We start from the raw sequence: 19,437 nt of genomic DNA on the forward strand, positions 1-19,437 counted from the left end.
CACTGAAAACACTCAAAGCCCAAAGTTGGAGTGTAGCCCAGCAGAACTGATGGATTCAATACCATGACCTCATGAGCAAAAAACATAATGGATGAAGCCAGAGAAACTCCAGTAAAGATTTATATGATAAAAACAAGAACCACAGAAAAATTGTACAGCTTCAAACATAAAATTACTTATCTGATGTTTTTTATAATCAAGACTATCGTAAACATTAAAGAAATGAAAAACTATGGCCATGGACTTGACTGTATAAAAACGTACAACTTCTGTCTAGTAAAACAATAATAGTGTTTACAAGCAAGCATAATGGGAAAGATATTCACAACAGACATGCCAGGTGTGAGCTTGGACACCCTCGTGCTCAGCAGGGAGTGCGAGGAGGAAGCCACCGGGAGCTCTGGGCGAGTGCTGTGCTGCTGGCTGAAAGTATAGATTTGTGCAAGGCAGCGGGGAGACAGTGTGTCACAGTACAAGGAGGAGGATGGCTGTGTGGACTTCCAACAGCTGATGGCTAATAGGGAAGGAGGAGCTCATCCAAGAAACTGGAAAGGTTGCAAAAGCTGGAAGGAAGTCCGAAGGGAATCGGCTGGGAGAGTCGGAGGAGGTCAGCATTTCGGTAACACAGTAACAGTGATCACAGTAACAGTGATCGTAAACAGGGTTACATTTCTAGATCGTCACCTGAGTTACACACTATCGTAATCCTCCAAAAGAGCTTTGAGCTTGGTTACTTTTGTCATCTCTGTTTGGGGGCACAGAGATGCTGACATAGATGCTTGCAGGGATAGCTAGGAAAGAGTGCTTGGAAACAGGGCCACAAACTGTCGTGGTCCCTCACGCCAGTATTCTGTGCCCCAGAGGAATAGGGCGTATACTTCCGAGGCCTGGGCTTTACCTGAAAAGAAGTAGATTTAAAAGTGCCCCTGTCAGCTACTAGATGCACAGGAGCCTAGTATTGTTTTTAAACTGGAAGACTGCAGCGCACGTGTGCTGTGCTGTGTGTGTAAAGAAGGGGACAGCGCTGATGAGGAAAATCAAGGCCTAAACAAAATGCAGTCAGTGTCTAGATGGGTTAATAAGAGTCAATTCAGAAATGATAATTCATGAAAGACAACTTTCTTTCCTAATGAATATTTAGTACTCAAACCTACTGATTAATTATACGTCTTATGTTAACTTTTTCTTCCTTGGCATAACCTTGGGTTTAGAGCATGTAACTAAAAGAGTAAGGGGTAGGGAACAATGACATCCAAAGGTTTATAAATATGTATCAGTTACGTAAAATACCAGTTTGCTGACCATTTGGACATTTTTAAAATTAGTATTCCTTTACTTGTTGAATAATAGTCATAAAAACTTGTCAATGGATTCAGTTCTTAGCTTTATTTATCCAATATGAAAATAATTCTGTGGTGTCAGGATTGTCTTCGTAGAACAGTACTGTACCCACAGGAAGTGCAAGTGATTGAATTAAACAGTCACTTCTAGAAGTCCCCTTTGGTGCCTTTCCTGTGAGGATTACCCCTTGTCTTCCTGAGGTTTGTGTACTATCTAAAATGGAGTCTCTGATACGTGCACTGCTGGTGGATGGGTGCTGATGATCCAATTTCATGGGTGCAACTTAACAATTTAGTTCTTGTCTTCAGAGTGGCGAGTGGTGTGTTTATGCTTTCTTTTCTTGAAAATAGTACGCGCTGTCACCACCACCGCCACCACATGATTCAAGCAAAGCTAAATTGGAGCTTAGTTAGCACCTTTGCTCATTTCTCTCTTGACTGTTAGGTGGTATAACTGTCCCCACCTTCATTCTTCCCCTCGGTTCAATCTCAAGGGTCTCTAATCCAGGTTTGATGCCCAACTCACCCATAGAGACTCCCAGGTTATCTCTTCATCATCCTTGGCTGAGTGCTTGAGGAAGTGACCCTTACACAGAGAAAGGAACCTTCTCCCTGGTTTCTTATTCCCTGCATCTCTGCCTTTCTTTGCCCTAAAAGCTGACTTCAGAAGATAATCTAGAACTGTGTGATGCCAGGAGGCTAAGCAGGTCTTCTCTCTTACACAAAGAACTTTCTCCGAGTCTCGAATGCTGGCCAGCTGGCTTAAGTGTTCTGTTATACGATGTCTGAAAGTAGAAATAAATACATTTCACAGTTGTTTGAGTTGCCTGCTATTACCAACTTCCAGCTTTAACAGTCAATAAACTGTTTTACGTAAAAGAGCTTCCACTTCCAAACTATCAAACACATTTTGAGTAGAAAGAATGTTTTGCGATGAGCACGGTGGCACATTCCTAATGCCAGCACTGCAGGGGCTGAGGTGGGGGGAACACCACTAGTTCAAGGCTAGCCAAGGCTACATCATAAATTCAAAGTCATCCCAATCTGCATAATGAGACCTTGACTCAAACCATCACCACCCCACACCCAAAAAAGTGTTTTCAGCATTTTACCCTGCCTAGAAATGGAATTTTGGAAAGAAGTTTTGATAACTGGCTAACTTGTATCTGTCTGACAGTGGGCCAGATGTAAGGAACCAGGGCTGTTACCACCCTGTCTCACAGAGGCTCATTCTCCTCAGGAGCTTGTTCTAGGCAGCTCTGTACAGTGTAGGTGACATAAGGTGAGTTCATGCAGCAGATACATTGTTCCCTTCAGCCTTGGTGTGGCCAAAATTTCACTACTTTTGTTGCCTCATTATGGAACCCTGGAATTTATGTGAATTCTATCCATGACGGGGTAAAGGTCACATTGCACCCACCTGAGACATAAACTGTTCTGGGCAAGAGGTGCTGCAGGATAAATATCTCACTTTCTCTCAGTTTTTAGCCTGCATGCCAAGCATTATAAAAAATTCACAAAGAGGGCCATGATGGTGCCTCAGTTATCCTTTTTCACTGGTACTGACCTCAAAACAAAACAAAGCAGCCATGGGCTGGCCAGGCCCGAAGTCATTTAGAAAGCTGGGCAGATTTTTATATACTTGTTGATGTTTATCCATATCCTTCACTGAACGAAGCTTCCTAACAGCAAGCTGTGTTCTCTGCTGCTTGGTCACTTCCTGGAAAGACCTGACTTTTAGCAGGTTGTTGTTATATGTTGAACAGATAGTGTTAAATAATTAACATGGGAAAGACTTGTTACCGTACCTTCTCAGGAAGAAGAAACGTGTCTTATCAGTGGTTTACTTTCCTGTGAAGTCAGGCATGCCTGGCCTCTTGTGAGGCCTGGACTTTTGGTTGGAGCCCAGCTTCTGTCACGAAGATTGGGCAGAGAAACCCAACCTGTGACATCAGTCACATTTGCATGCAGTTGGTTGAAGATTCTCTCAGACAATTCATTTCTTGATGCATTTATTTTTTGGAAGAAAAATTGATTAGGTTAGCCCTTCGATGCTGTCAGAAAAGCTCTGTTACTGAGCTTTGCCAGCAGCTCTCCTCCCTAGTGAGCTCAGGTGAGCAGTCATTAAAGAACAGCAAGTTGTGCCTTGGTAATAATCCTCAGCTTCTTCCAGCCATTCCTGCCGTAGTAACCATCACCCCAACACTTGGAGGTACCGCGCCACAGCAGCTGTATCCGCAGGCCTGTGCTGGGGTTTGGAGGGCTTGTTTTGATCAGGGTAATCAAGTGTAATGATGACATATGTTTTAATAGGATTCTAGTCTGTAATATAATAAAGAAAATGGCTGTTTTTCCTTATTTTCTCATTAGAACACGTTGTACTAAAAAGCCCCTGCGCTTCCTGTGTCATTACATTGAGCGGAAGTATGATGTACTTTAATATGTTAAAGATAACATCAAGGTTGAAAATTGAGCTCTCTGTGATTTATTCAGAGGTTGACTGTTACTGAATGCATTGAAATGAGTTGCATGAGGCAGTGCAGCCAACAATTTATTTATGTATCTTTTTTTAAACTTAGCTTGTCATAAATAAGTGCAAATAAATAGCTCTTATAGAATAGTTTGTATTCATTGCTTCAATGAAAACATTGTAAATAGAAAACATACGGTCTGCAGTCAGTCGCTCATTTTTTTCTGAAAGCTACTGTTTTGCTTTACAAAGCTCTGAGTTTTTCAAGTTTTGGCAAGCAGGTGGTTTTTGGTTTTTTTTTTTTTTTTAGACAAATCTTTTGTTTGTTCCTATTTCAAACACTGATGGGCCTTCACAGTGAGTCATGTTGAAACCCACTTCAGGACAGCTTCCATTCCCCATCATTAGTAAAGGAATAACCTGACCTCCAGCAGAAATGGAACTTGAGCGATGCCATCATGAAGACAGGAACTCATTCAACTCTGACCTCTGTGCTACAAGCACAAAGCCTCCCTCCCAGCAGGTGCCCAGTAAAGCTTGATGAGGGAATCAGTGAAGCCTGAGTCCAGCTAATCCTCCTCATTCTGGCAGCATGCAGCAAGCAAGCTTCTGGTAGCACACTTATCCCACCAGCACTTCTGCCCCATCGCTTTCTTCTGCAGATATGCTTCCCATACACTGTGCAGGCGCTGCAGAGGGCAGGATAGAGGTTCCCGTCCTTACCTGTGGGACGTAGGGGCAGGGATTATGCCCGGTCACCAGCACATGTGGGGCTCTGCAGTGTGGAGTGGAAGTGCTTCCAGCTCTTCATGTTCTTACACAGGGATACGCACTTCCATCATTAAGACAAGGTCAAGAGGGGTTTTATTCTGATTGGTTAACAACTAGTACGATAAAACCTGGTTTAGGTTTCCAAAATGACAGTAAAAACATGTTTTATGTAAAATATTCTAAGTTGAAAGTTTGCTAAGTCCCTTTAATGGTAATATTTCTAAATAGTGCAGTCAACATACCAGATGGCTATACAATAATTTTTTTATTTGCTAGCTTCTTTAAAAATTTCAATTTATTTCAGGTAGAACAACTTTTTCCTTAACTTTTTAAAAAATGAGTTAGGAAAATACTAGTTAGAAATCTGATTTTTTTCCTTCCCTGTGGATTTGTGGTTGACATGTTTTCATTGTATTATTCATGTGACATTTTCATATTTACCAGTATGGAAACCTCTGCTTTGTAATTTTTTAAATTGAGTCTTGTTTTGGGTTGACATCAAAGATAAACTGTTAGGTTGGGGATGTAGCTTAGTGGTATAATCACCTGCCTGGCAAGCACAAGGTCGTGAGTTTCATTCCTGGTACCCAAAAAAAAAAAGTATCTTCTACATTTTGCCAGGGATTTAGCTCAGTGGTGTAAGTGCCTGCCTGGCAAGTGCAAGGTCGTGAGTTACCCCCATACCAAAAAAAAAAAAAAAGTTAAACTGTTTTTCAACAAAATTGTTTCCCATTAATGTTTCCAGAGTGCATAAAACTGATCAAGTGGATTAAAGTCATTCGTTATGCATGTAGCTGTTTGTCCTCATTGAAAAAAATATGCCGTATAGTTACATGGCAGAAAGTATTGAAAAGTTTGGCTAAAAGTATGAAGAGCTGTGATAAAGGTGGCCCTTATATAGTAGTAAATTTGAATTTGGCCTTTTTGTTGGGCAAATTGAGTAATTATTTTAACAGAAGTAGAGGAGTTTCTTGTATACTAGAGTGTGTTCCTTTTCACACTAAGCAGTAAGGAAGCAAAAATTATTAGGGTCATGTTGTAAGGACTCAGAGATTAGCTTGAAAAAGCTGACAAATATAAAGATAATTCCAGTGGATTGAAACATCAGATATTTAAATTCACAAGTTCAAAGTCATAGTGAAACTAAACCAATTTAGCAAAGTGCCAGTTCTTCATTATCTTGAAAACTGGCAAAAGGAAGTATTTATCCTGTCTTTATTACACAAGATACACCACCGCTAGATAACCAAGCAGTGCATGAAGGAAAGAATACATTAATCAGTGTAGACACTGAACATCCACAGCTTCAAACATCACAAAAAGAGAAAGCTGTATCGTGATCAGGATGAGGGACTCCGGTCTGCACTGGCCCGGGCTGCCACTGTGGAGAAAAGTATAGGGCAGAGCATCCTGGTTTAAGAAGCAGATCAGTTCTAAGGGAAAGAAGGCGGTGGGGAGCAGGAACCCAAAAAGTTAAAAGAGACAAAAATGTTGAATTTTTTTTAGTGGACAAGACTATGTTACCAGGTACTAACATATTTTTTGGTGATTAAAAATATAAGAAAACAAGTTTACTGTAAAAATTCAGATAATAGGTACTTAGGAGGAAAAGGAGGGTTGCTTGGCTGGGACAAGTGGGAGGTTTTACATGTTTTTGTGTACTTTCCATATCCTGTGTTGTGTATGCGTTGTTTTTAAGAAGCAGTTCTCTACTGGGCCTGGTGTGCATGCCTGCTAAGGCAGGAGGATCATTGCAAGCTTGAGGCCAGTCTGGGCTACAAAGTGAGCTCCAGGCCAGCCTGAACTGTGTAGTGAGACCCTGTCTCAAAAAGACAAACAAAAAAAAGTAGGAGGAGAAGCAGCAGCAGTTCTCTTACAATGGGAGACACCCTGTAGTGCTTGCTTGGCACCCTGTGGTGCTTGGGTTTTGGAACTCTTAAAACCGGACATGTTTTTTCTTTAGTGCAGTGGCATTATGGCATTAATGTTTTCAAGAGTTTGCACATTTCCGGTTTCCGATAAAAAGTAGGTACACAAGTATTTGGCATAATGGCATCAGCAACATGTCAACCTTTACAGAGCTTTTTTTTTTTTTTTTTTTTTTTTTTTTGCAGTTTAGGCTGGCCTTGAGCTCACTTTGTAGCCCAGGCTGTTCTTGAACTCACAGGATCCTCCTGCCTCAGCCTCCCGAGTGCTAGGATTACAGGTGTGAGCCACCTTGCCTGGCTTACAGAGCCATTTTTGCATGAAGGAAATGCTCTGAAATTTCCTAGAATCATACCCTTCAAGTATTGAGTCTAGTCCACCGGAGAACAGACTTTCAGTCAGTTTTGCTTCCAGTCCCAGCTTAGGAAAACATGATTGAGTTGATGTTGACATAATGGAGATGAAATGCAGGATTTGAATGAGGCACTGTAGTGTAGAACAGGGATGGAATGAAGAGAAAATACATCATTGAGCCGGAAGAGATAAGAGATGCTGCAGTGTGAGAACTTTATTTATTCTTTGCTAAGATCCAAGGTGAAGAAAACAATCCTGGCAGGTGTGTGCTCTTAAGTGTACATAGGGAATTGCCCATTCCCTGAGCAGTTCTCAAATCTATGGCAGATTTTTAGGCAGTAGAAACAGTGCTTGAAAAAGAGAAAATACATTTTTTAAAAAATGGGAATGAAAAAAATAATAATGAAGAGCCAGAATATCTTAAAATATGCTGAAATGAGACTCTTCTGGTTATGTATTGAAAAACAGGTTTCCTCCTTACAGAGATGATTCTCTGTTCGTAGATTTGAAGTCCTGCCTTGCCGTTTGCCAAGTCCTGGAACTTTTCCCCATGAAATTAAGAAACTTAATACGATTTTTGCTACCAAGCAAAGGACGCCTCCGAGTTCCCCGACAGCCTTCCACCCCTGCAGTTTTTCAGTTGCATCCAGTTAAAAATTTGTGGACCATAACAAATGTGTTTAGAGAGCAAATAAAAGGAATGGTGCCCATGAATTTGTTCTAAACATCATTTTGCCAAAAAATTCAACAAGTCTTTCTTGAAAAGAAGAGAAATCACCAGATTTTCATTAATAATCTAGAGCTTTTTAGAGGTATTTTCTTTGAAATGCCTCTCTGGCACCTTTTTATAAATTAAGAATAAACATTTTTTTACCTCATCACACATAATTAAATAGCTACTGAAAGGTCAAACTGTCTCAAAAGTGATTCTGTATCTTAATCTCCATTCTCTGAAAAATTACACAGGAAGTTTGTTTCTGTTCTCAAGCAAGGTAATTACAAGAGACAGTAACATAATTTACAGTTTCAGTCTCCTCCAATCTTCCAGTCCATAATAACACACTTCTACCTAGTTGGATATACCCCGCAGGAGCTTCTGAGTTGTACTTCGATTTGTAAAAAATGATTGCACTGTGATTGATGGATTGCAGTGTAGCATATTGAATTGATTTTTTAAAAATGAACTTCAGCTATTACATGTCTATTTGAGCTTAGTTTGTGGTTCTTGAATTCAGGGTGTGCAAGCTAGTTGGCAAAATAAACTTTCCCATAGTTTTCTCACTAAATATGATGTGCTTGTGTGCATCCTAACTAGAATGTCACCTACCTGCTATTAGACACATGACTGTTGAACACACTACTACATCATTTTGATCCTTGGAAAACTGAATGGAAATTCTTTAACAGTGACTACATAATCTAAAGGCTTACGGCATAATACTGCGCTATCATGTCTGATGCTGTGCTAATACTAACATATTGTTATTAAAGTCTCAACTCTTCCTGCTGCTGGGATTTTATAGTCAAACTAAACAGTGGCTTATTTAAGGGGCTTAGAAAAATGAACTGCCTACTACTAGCTGAAGGAGGAGTTATTGATGTCTTAATACTGGTAGTGGTGATTTTGCTGTTTTCCTAACAGCTCGGCTGTAGTGGGTTGAGGTTTTGTGATTTCTGTGTCTTTAAGGGTTGGATGGCTACATACACCAAATCCCCTGACAAACCATCCAGCCACTTAACCAGAAGCCAGTGCCACCCAGCTCACACGCACCATCTTGTATGTGTGTGGCTCAGCGTGGAAATGGGCTCAGTGGCAACACTGTGGGCACAGCCATTCACTGTCAGAGACTTTTACTTCAGATCATGCTTGAAAACATTTGGGAGATAAATAAAAAATAAGTAAAAAAGAAAGTAGAGTGGTTTGTGTACATAACCTGAGGACTTAGAGGTGCTTCTTAGCCTTACACTTTGAACAGTGCTTGATCAGTGAGATCAGCCGATGGGCTGTGCTTTGATATGAGAAAGTTGACTCAAAGAATGACAGCTCCCTCTTGAAATGTACTTTGTTTGGAAACAAAGGAAAATTTTAAAGAGATTTGTATTCCCACTTCTTTCTTCAGTCTTGCTTTGTGTTTGTGTTTGCTGTATGAAAGCTCATCATCCAGAATTGGAAATGCAGCCTATTTTGTCCTATTTTTGAAAAATTACAGCTGGCATATACATGCACGCACCCAGGACTTGAGAGGGCTCATGGGAGAAGAAATGGAAGGGCAAGTCGCTCTTCCAGTCACCCTGTCTTCCAGAACCTGTTTCTGGGGTCGGTGGCAGCACCCACAGTGGTATAAACCCCACGTTCACCTGTTGGATAGCATTAGACTGGATGCCTAGATACTAGTACAGACAGCTGTTGCCCTTAGAGAACTTAGAGAATCTGGGTCCTAGAAAAGTGGGCAGACAAGCCCTTAGCTGGCCTTTCAGGCATGAACCTTTAATCACAGTGATTCAGCAGAGGGTCAGCTCACAGATGAAGCACTGCGGGGCTGTGTAGACATTTGCTTGAAGCTAATGCTTTAGTCAAAATGTATGTAATGAAGAACTTAAAATCTTACAAGTTTTTGATGGTAAATTCTTATTGTCAGGTTTTATAGCTTAGATGTAAAAATTTTATTCAGATTTTAATTTTGACAGTAAGGGGAAGTCAGCTATTCAAAAGGCGTTTTTTTTTCCCTTTGGCATGGATGTTAGTATAGAGCATGAGTCTAGGAGATAAGAGGCCCTGGATTTAAATCCCCAGTGGAATCTCACAATGCATTTTTCCAGGTATGAACTGCTAAGTTATTTTGTGAAGTAGTTTGAATCTCTGTTGCGGACTTTTACCTTTTTATCATAGGAAATAATTTTTAAATGCCTAATTCATCTTAAAAAGCAAATTGGGGTAGGGAGTTTGAGACAGTCTATCTATGTAGGTCAGGCTGCCCTTGAACTGACTATGTCATCCAGGATGGGCTTCAAACTTGTGACAATCCTCCTGTCTCTGCCTCCCAAATACTGGGATGACAGGTGTGTACAACCATGCCCATTTTAAAAAGCAAATTGAAAGTAGCCTGAACTGTGCAAAATCAGAAAACATCAAAGAAGACGACGTTACTCTGACATGTCTTCTCATCTCTGTCATGTTGAAGGCAGTGGCTCTGCTACTTAATCATCATCTAGTGGAAATGCCTCGAAATGACAAAATGGAGCTTTACTTAGATTTGTGATAAGCGATTGGTTTCCTGGACGACTTGGTTCCTGAAAGTTACCTATTAATTTGCTTGGCCCTAGATACTGAAAAAGGGTTAGTGCTGAGCCACATACCTGTGCTGTTTTGAAACAGTATTTCACAGGTTAACTAGGCTGCGCTCAGACTTGCAGGCCTTCTGTTTCAGCTCCCAGAATGCTGGGGCTACTGGCATCCGTCATCATGCCTTGCTGTAAGTATGTTTAAGTAAAAATACTTTTGTTAGTTCTTGCCATCCGAAAGTGGTTTTAGTTGGGACAAAAGTGACTGATTTCATCTCTAATCCCATCATTGTTTTTATCCTGTGTCACAGGTAGCCTTGTTTGCTTAAACAAATAAATTGATGAACTGAATCTATTTCATACTCAGTCATCTCCTTAGATTAAAAATTATTCTAATATACTGGAGCAGGAGCTTGCTTGGAGTGACACACCACACACTGACAAATACTCCTTGGCTGTTGTTTACCTCTGTGACTCCTCTGTGAAGTAGATCACAGTACTCTCTTCATTGTGCCTTGCCTCAACCCTTGGTGACTTAGTTTCCCCACTTCTGACACGCCAGCCCTTTAGGGTGGCAAAACTGGAGCAGTGTAGTGCGTGCTGTGCCCTCACTATTTTAATGTATTTTAATACTGAGGCCCAGTATTGTCCACAAGGCCCTTCCTTACTTTCATGGACCGTAATCTGTATGTCTCCCTTGCAGAAGGCTTGAACCACTGATGGTACAAATGGATCCAATCACTTTTTATCAGGGCTTTTACCAGTATACTTAATGAAAAGCCACCCCACAGGACAGTCATGCACGTACCTGCTGTGGTTCAAGCAGGCGGGGATGTGTAAATGTCACCCAAAGTACCTCTGAAACCAGACTGGCTCAAATAGCCAAGACTGAGGTTGGTGAGGCAGGCATTAGTAGGTTTTTTAAACTCCCAAGTTGCAAATCATGGTCTAAATTAGAGGACAGGAAAAGGAGCCGAGGAGAGCTCCTTCACAGTTTAAATATACCCCTGCCTTGGGCTGGGGATTTAGCTCAGCGGCTTAAGTGCCTGTCTTGCAGGCACACAGTCGTGAGTTCCATCCCCGGTACCAAACCAAACCAAACAAAACAAAAAACTTCGCCTTGTCTTTGGATGTGCTTGTGTTGCAGGGGTTTGGGCCTCATGCAGCTGATGCCACAGAGGAAGAGGAGTCCCCTTTCCTGCCCCCAGTGCCCCACTTGCAAGTTCATCTTTTCCTGGGTGCTGGCACACAGATTGACCATCCCTTCAAGAGAGTACATGTCCACACACACACACACACACACTCCATGAGCTGTGGAAGGTGCCCAGTGACCCCAATGTGGCCTGGGAGCTCTTTCACACCACATGGCAGCACCCAGGGACTGAGGCTGCTGTTGTTCACCATCCACAGGGAGTTATTGAGGGGTGCCGTCCTCCCCAAGTGGCCTTGGACTGGTGGAGATCATGCAGTAAGAAAGACCACGGTGGGCCAGGGACATAGCTCACTGGCACAGTGCCTGGTTGGCAAGTGCAAGGTCCTGAGTTTGATTCCTGCTACCAAAAAAAAAAAAAAAAAAAAAAAAAAAAAAGACCACAGCCACCTTCACAGGTCAACCCTGGGGTGTCTGCGGGGAGCCTGTGGGGCCTTGGAGAAGAGACATCTAAGATCAGGATGGCCAGTGTCCTTCCCACGGACGTGCTGTCTCCGCTCCAGGTCTTGCTGACTTGGGCCACTTTCCCAAGGATGCACTTGTGTCTTCTAGAACATTCAGGGCGGTGATAGATCTGCCTCCAGAGGCTGGGATTCTGCCCATTGTCTCTCTGATCTTTCAGCTTGCTGTTCACCCCTGCCAGACCTTGATATGAAGGATTTCGAGGCTAGTGAGAGTTTGAGGCACACAACTGTGCTTGCTGGGAACGTTGCATAGCTACGTTTTTGAGACCATTCCCGAGGCAGAAATTTTTTTCCATGTTTTGTTCCTTTAGTTAAATTTATGTTTGGGTTTTAGCTGGTGAGGGGAAGGGAGGGCCGAGGGGGTTAAAACTGTCCTCAGCAGTGGCCTGCTTTCAGGCTCCTCAGGCAAAAACAAGAAAAGGAAGGTGGCTCTTCGCAGTGCGACTCCGTAGATCCGTTTGCCCCCTTCCTTCTGCGCAAGTTTTATTCCTGCCCTTATGTAAGAGTGCTTAGTTACCCCGAGGACCATCTGGAGACTGCATTCTCTCAGTCTGCTGAGGACTGATAATGGCAAACACTTCCATAGGGGTGCAGCAGTATGACGCGCATTGTTCTGCCTGCTGGTATTAACCCATTTACTTCTCATAGCAGCTGGGAGAGATGAGTGTGTTTGGTTCTGTGGATGAGGTTCTGAAGCACAGAGAGGTTATATAAATTGCCCAAGGTTGTAGGGTTGATGCTTGGTGGCCCTGGGATTCTATTTAAGGTTTTTAGCCTCTTGTTAGCTTACTGTACTCAGTACATCTCATAGGGCTTTCAAATACCTCTGATTGTGTTGTCCAGTTTTTTAAAGTTCCTTTTCATCTTTCATATAATGCCCAAAGTGTGCTTTAGGGACTCCACAAGGTCAAAACTATTTCAGAGTAAGACTAGCTTCCCTTCTTTCTCTTACAATATACATTGGAATTTTCTTGAAATTTCATGATCTGATATAAAAAAAGTATGAGAATTCTGCTGTCTTCTCTCAAGCCAGAAGTTGAAGAGATTTACAAAAATGGGGGTGTAGTGGTGGTGGGATTCTCTCTTCTCATTGTTCTATTTACACTTTAGAAAATATTGGGTGTCCTCATTAAAAATTACGGAAACATGTAATGAGATAATTGACATTTTGAAATGAGTGATAGTTCTCATTTCTTTGTAAATGCTATAGAGATAGCTCTTATGCACGAAAACTCTTCAGCATCTTAAAAAAAGTAAATACAGTTTAAGTTTTAGAAGATGAAGACCAAGATGCATGATGTTCAAGTGTAGTTCACAGTACAGGAAATTGAGCCCCAGCCTGGATCCACCAAATAACAGTCTCTATTGTAGCAAGGGTTGAACTATTTGCCCAGTAGAGGCTGAGAGGCACAGGCAGTGGTTCAGCAAGTTCTTGCTTTCCAGGGTAACTTTCAGTCTTTAGGGCTGTAGAGAGCCCATTCTTCAGCTGTCCAGGATCAAGGAGCCGGGCAAGATGGCATCCATTTGAATCCTCCACGCCCACCATCCAGCCAGCGGCTCCCCTACCTCATGAAGAGGTTTCCAACTTGCTCAGCAAAATGAGCAAAGCAGAATTTACAGCGTGGTCCTCAAACTCATATGCATCAGAATCGCCAGGGGTCACTTGTTAAAGCACAGGTGCCGAGGCTGCAGTCGCAAATTGCGATCCAGGGCCCTAAGATCTAAGAATTTGCAACTCTTTATGAAAACAAATCACAGTAAAAAAAAAAAAAAAGAATTTGCAACTCTTAAGAGGTTGTTGAGTAATCTGATGCTGGTGCTCTAGGGAACCACACTTTGGGACCTTGAAAATCAATATATTCCTCATTGAACAACCTGCCTGGTTAATGACAGACCAAACTTACAACCCTTTTTTTTTTTTTTTTTTTTTTTGGTGCAATTTTGTACATCTTCTTTATAGTGCCTCATTGCCTTTTTGGGGGGTATAGTATACGTGGCTTAATACAATATTGTAATTTTTGCTGATTATACTGTACTGCATGTAAGAGTTATGCAAATAAAAGGAAAGTCACCACATTGAATTTTCCTTTGACTATTTCCTTTTCCTGAATATTGTACATACTATATACAATTCCTCTTTCAATGACCTAGTAGCAGGAATGGAACCTACTTGTGAGAAGCGTCTGTATTCTGGTTGTGACATAGTTACACCAGGCCCATCGAATTATAGGAGAGGTGTCTTAGATATCTGAAATTCAGGATTTTTATTTTCCAGGATATTTTAATAAATAGGAAACATAAGTTTTCACGTTGGTCACAATAATCTCAAAACAATGTGAGAACTAGGCTTCAGCTTCCTTCTGCACTAACTGCAAAACTTAAGGAGATGTAGCAGAACTTAAGGAGTGTAGCCAGCCTGTCAAGGTCATCTGTCAGCATCTAACTACCCCTGGGGCCTTCATCCACTTGATCACAGTGCTGCTCACCCCCAGAAACCAGTCCTGCTGAGCTCAGTGGCACAGTGTATTGCCATTTCCAGGCGAGAACCACATGGTTTGAATCATCAGATTTCCTCTGCTCAAGAGCTGCCATAAATCCCCGCCCTGCTGTCTGTTCCCAGGTTTGTAAACCCATTGCTACCTACTGATGTGAGCCTTTTAGTAGGGTTTGGTGAGCGAAACAGGTGTCTGATGAAAGATGTGTAATCTTGAAGATTATCTTCCCCTAAAAGCAGCTGGTGACCTTGACCTCACATAATCCACATGGATAGGAGCTGAGACTGAGTAGTGAGACAAAGTTTACACTTCTGTGTTGAGGATCTTCATGGGGTTTGGCTTCAGGGTGTTGAAGAGGGAGTTGCACAAGGGTGGAGGGCAGCCGCCCTTAGCTTGGGGGACCTATCCACAGGCACACCCTTGCCTGAGCACACTATTCTGCTGGTGGTCTACGCTACACTGCAGTCTCGAATCACCACTCATTTTAAAAGCAAGGAATGTCCCTATGAATAAAGGTTCACCTGGCAGTTTTTATGCCAGGAGTTAAATTAATTTGGGAATTTGTGTCTATAGAAACCAATCTTGAACTTTTCTAGGTAGTTCCTTATCATAATGAATCTGTCTCCATGAACACATCTCTTTACCACATTTTTTCTTCTTGGGAAAGTGTTAACCATTTCAAACGTCGAATATCAAAGCTAGTTACTATGAGAATTGAGGGGCCAGGGATATAGCTCAGTGGCACAAGCGCTTGCCTGGCAAGTGTGAGGTCATGAGTTTGAGCCCTGGTACCAGAGGGGGGGAAAAATGATAAAAGAATCAACACTAACAGAAACAAGGTACACTTGGGTCCCAGGTAGCACAATTCAGAAAGGCTTACTTTTGTAGAGATCATGTTCTGTTCCCTCAACGAAACACCTTGATGAAGCATGTGGCCTACATGTCATTACCCACCTTCCTTCCCCTGGGTAAGTAGGTCCAGTGAGCAGAGGAGGAAGCCCATTTCTGCTCGGCCAGGAGAGCTGCAGTGGGGTTATGGGCCACTCAGTTTTTAATTGGAGGGCCCCTACTCACAAGTTAGCACCGTTTGGCAGCACCTCCAGCTCAGCAGCTGCTAGGATATGTTCTCCATGCATCACTCTTGTTTTCCGACTGACACAGCCAGGTTTTCCAGAGTAACTGAGGTTCTCTGGTTAAAAGTGCCCTGAGTTGAGGAGAGGTGGTAGCGCACTATGGGAATCTATTCACCAGGGGTGTATTGTACTTGTTTCAGATGCTTCAGGATAATACACCGGCTTCCAAGATAAGTGCTTTTTATTTCCCTGCATCTTAGATCAATTATTTGGAAACTTTTTGGTAAGTTAAATTTAAGAGCTGTAACTTAAGCCACCACATCCCTATAATTACTCAATAAGTAAAATGTTCTCATCAAAAGTTATTGTGTTGATGGGCTGAATCATTATTATGTTTTGAAAATCCTAGAAAAAGTAGGAAGAAGCAATGGGTGGCAAGAAGTTTTTTTATTTAAAACCCTATGTTTTTAGGGAGCTGACAGTGTGCACTGTGCCCTGGGGGGCACCTATGTTTTGATGGTTCTGCTGCTGCTGACATTTGGGTGGTATCCCCCAGCCTCACCCCAGCGGCCCACAGAGCCCCTGAGCAGACATGGGCTTCCTTTCTAAACTCTAGAGATGATCAGATAGCAGGTGACTTCCCTAGTAAGGCCTAAGAAATTGATCTGTGGTCCTTTTGGTTGTTCTAGTAGATAACTGTTATACCCAGAACTTCCTTTGGGAGGGGATTCTGTGGACTTCCACATGGCTCTTGGCAGAAGTGTCCTTTGCTCCCTCTGGTTGTAAGTTCCTTTGATGATCTGTGAATCTGAGAAGAGAAACTCATTGCAGGCCAAGCAGGAGGTGGCGTTGTGTGTTCTGCGGTGTTGGCACTTGAACCGTGAAAAGCCGCCTGATGTGTTTTGTTTAGAGGTCAGATTTCCAACTTTCTCCCGGCACCTAGGAAAGCACCTCCTGCCTGTACATGCCAGAAGTTCTCTTTCCCGCCTGGCCTTTGTTTACCCAGGGAGGATGGGTGCTGGGGAAGACGAGTAACTTCAGCGTGCCCGTGCTGGTCAGCGTTTGTCACGCTGGATGTTGTGCTTATGCCAGTCATGGGCTGCAGTTGGGAGTCTAAGGAAATGTCCAGAAGACAGCCACTTACTGTGGCAGGAATGGCCAGTGCTGAAAGATTTGTGCGTAGTGCTGCCCAAGACCTAGGTTACCTGCTAGATTGAGTGGCCTCTCCCATCAAGGTCCAGGCCCTGATGAGACACCTCTGTGCCACCAGATAGAACTGGTACCTGCCTGGTACCAAACACGAACAGCTGGATAAAGCAAGGTGTTCTGGAATTCTGGTGCTGCTTCTCAGTCTTGAGTAGGACCTGTGCGAAGGGTACACAGAACAAAGCCCTTGTGCTTCCAGGGTAAGGTCACCACTCACACTAGGGACAGCACAGACTTAACTTCCCAAGCCTTCATTTGTGCAAAATCTTTCTGCCAGTCTAGGAGAGGGGGAAGTTTCCATCTCCAACTGGGGTTCAGATACCAACCAGTGAAAGCCTGAGGATTTCCATAGCCACTGCAGAGGGCTTTTAACTGTGGAATCTCATGTACAGAAGGGGAGAGTTCCTTCTCCATAGTTCTGTGTTCTGTCCCCCAGGAGCACAGAGCTGCAGCCTTCCGCTGAGCACATTTTTCAGCATGTGCCAAGCGCTTAGGAGGCAGGTGATGGATGTGACAGTTACCCGCATTCTGAGGGGCTGCTTTCGTGCTCTGGCAGCAGAGAGAGGTTTTCCCTCTGACAGGACGAGACAGGGCTGGCTGTGGCACAGCACAGCGCAGCACACGGCCATTGCTGTTAGCATTCCTGACACTGCTGTCGAGAGCTCCAGCCTGCAGCCAGGTGACGCGTCGCCAGTGGTTTGACTGTAAAATATGGTGATACTTGTTTGCATTTAATCAAATACTTTGCAGTTAAATATGAGTTAAAGAGTCAAGTCAAAAGACTTCAGCAAAAGCTAATGTTGAATTTATGCCTATTCTTTGTAATAGCATTCAGACTAAAGCCATTAAGATGTAAAATGCTGTTATTATATCCCTGTAGCATTCAGGTTGGATTTCTTGTGCTATCTTTCTACATTATTTGCAGTGATTTTAAGAGGCAGGAAAATGCATCAGAGGCACTGATTTCTCCTTGTAACACAAAATCTAAAATTGTAAAAATTCTTGAATGCAGCCATTTTGGAAATGTAGATAAAGAAGAAAATGCTGAAGATTTGGGTGGTTCACAGAGCAGCATGATTTTGTAATTGCTGCCACCTACTGTATGTGGTGATGTTTGTTTAACTTTAGGAAGTTCATGAAGGTGAGGCTGTTGAAATAGATAATTAGAGAAGGGAGACATCATTAGCTTACAGCATTTCTTCTCTACTTCGTAAGTGGCTCTTAATTACCGAGACAGCCGCCAGCTTTCATTCATTCCTTCAAGTGGATTTAAAGTTTTCCTCATTTTAAAGTTCTTTTGCCAAGGAACCTTCACAGTGATGCTGCGGCATGTGTTCAGAAGCTTAATGTGCTCGGGCTTTTTAGAGTGTACATGAAATAATTTGATTTAAGGAGCTTTTATGTTGTGTGTATTTTTTAATCTGTATGAGTAGCATTCTGGGGTTGGATTATAAATTAATTTCCATGAAAGAGGTGAAAATAGAGCTAGCGGAGCTGACGTGAACTGCAGCAGTTGACTTGAAAGACATTCTTTTATTAGTCCTAAAACAGGTCTTCAGATCACCCGGCTAGTTAAAACTAACAGGCCGTGCAGACTCTGAGCCCAGCGAGGCCCTTCTCTTTTATTAAGACCCAGCTGTCAAAGGGTCATTAGGTCCTTCCTGTGGAAAACAACTTGCCCATTAATGTTTGGGGTGGTCCCTCAACAGGATTTCTGAGTAAGTGCTTGACATTGAGTTTTTGAAAGACTTTCAAGCTGGTAGGAGACGGATGTTGAGATTTACCAGAAGTAATGTCTTCAGTCTCAGTTTTCAGGCTTTGTTAATTACACCGTCATGTTGTTAAGTACACCACAATGTATGTTTTGAAGCCAGTGCGCTCTGTGTGAACTGACATAATAGTGCCACTGGAAAGGATGCAGAAGCAGAAGCTTCCTGGAGATCCAGTCACTTACCTGGGAAGAGGCTTCATACGTAAAAAGATACGCCTCCTTGATGTGATGTTTCAACCTTGTTGCTAACTGTACTGTTGCAGCTCATGTTCATAGCTCTGGAAACACCTTAGCAAGTGTGGGCTTTTGCTTTTCTACCCTAGGCTATTTGCTTTCTAGAAGAGAAGGCCAAGCAGGGTCTCCTGAAAAGCCACTCTCTGATCTGGGCCGTCTCTCCTACCTGGCCTATTGGAAGAGCGTCATCTTAGAATACCTCTGCCACCACCATGAGAGACACATCAGCATCAAGGCAATTAGCAGAGCTACGGGCATGTGCCCCCATGACATTGCCACCACTCTGCAGCACCTCCACATGATTGACAAGAGAGATGGCAGGTGAGTACCTAGACCCTGGGCAATGCTGCCGCCTCTGAAGCGCCTCCCATCAAATAGGTCCTTTGCTGGTGTTACCAAAACGACTCCTCTGGGCCAGGGATGTAGCTCAGTGGCACAGCACCTGCCTGGCAAGCAGCTCCTGAGTTTGATTCCCAGTACCCAAAAAAAAATTCTACAAAAAAAAACCAGGAAATGATACTCTTTGGCTTATTTTCTTTCACTTTGTTGTACCCTTCTATTCATGTGCCTGCTGATTTTTGTCTGACTTGGGTAATATTAACACTAGCATGTGTCAGTGTGTGAAGGGGAAATGAAATTGCAGCTTTTGATTGCACTTTGTTCTGCCTTATCACGTTACAGATTTGTCATCATTAGAAGGGAAAAGTTGATACTGGACCACATGGAAAAGCTGAAAACCTGTTCCCGGGTCAATGAACTTGATCCAGAATGTCTGAGGTGGACGCCAATTTTAATTTCTAATGTTGCAGTTTCTGAAGAAGAACGAGAAGCTGAAAAAGAG

General features: G+C 42.7%; 1 protein-coding gene across 7 annotated transcripts in view; it reads left to right on the forward strand.

The window, feature by feature from the left end:
• Nucleotides 1-19,437, forward strand: part of Kat6b (lysine acetyltransferase 6B) — a 192,135-nt gene that overhangs the window by 158,256 nt on the left and 14,442 nt on the right. For all 7 annotated transcript variants that reach the window (XM_063238696.1, XM_023566761.2, XM_003473808.5 and 4 more), the window contains exons 14-15: nucleotides 18,686-18,917; nucleotides 19,278-19,437. In XM_063238696.1, coding sequence (XP_063094766.1) covers nucleotides 18,686-18,917; nucleotides 19,278-19,437 — 392 coding nt within the window. The remainder of the gene's footprint in view (nucleotides 1-18,685; nucleotides 18,918-19,277) is intronic.

This window comes from Cavia porcellus, unplaced genomic scaffold (assembly GCF_034190915.1).
Source record: "Cavia porcellus strain 051 isolate PalLab524CR breed Dunkin Hartley unplaced genomic scaffold, mCavPor4.1 scaffold_28, whole genome shotgun sequence".
NCBI lineage: Eukaryota > Metazoa > Chordata > Mammalia > Rodentia > Caviidae > Cavia > Cavia porcellus.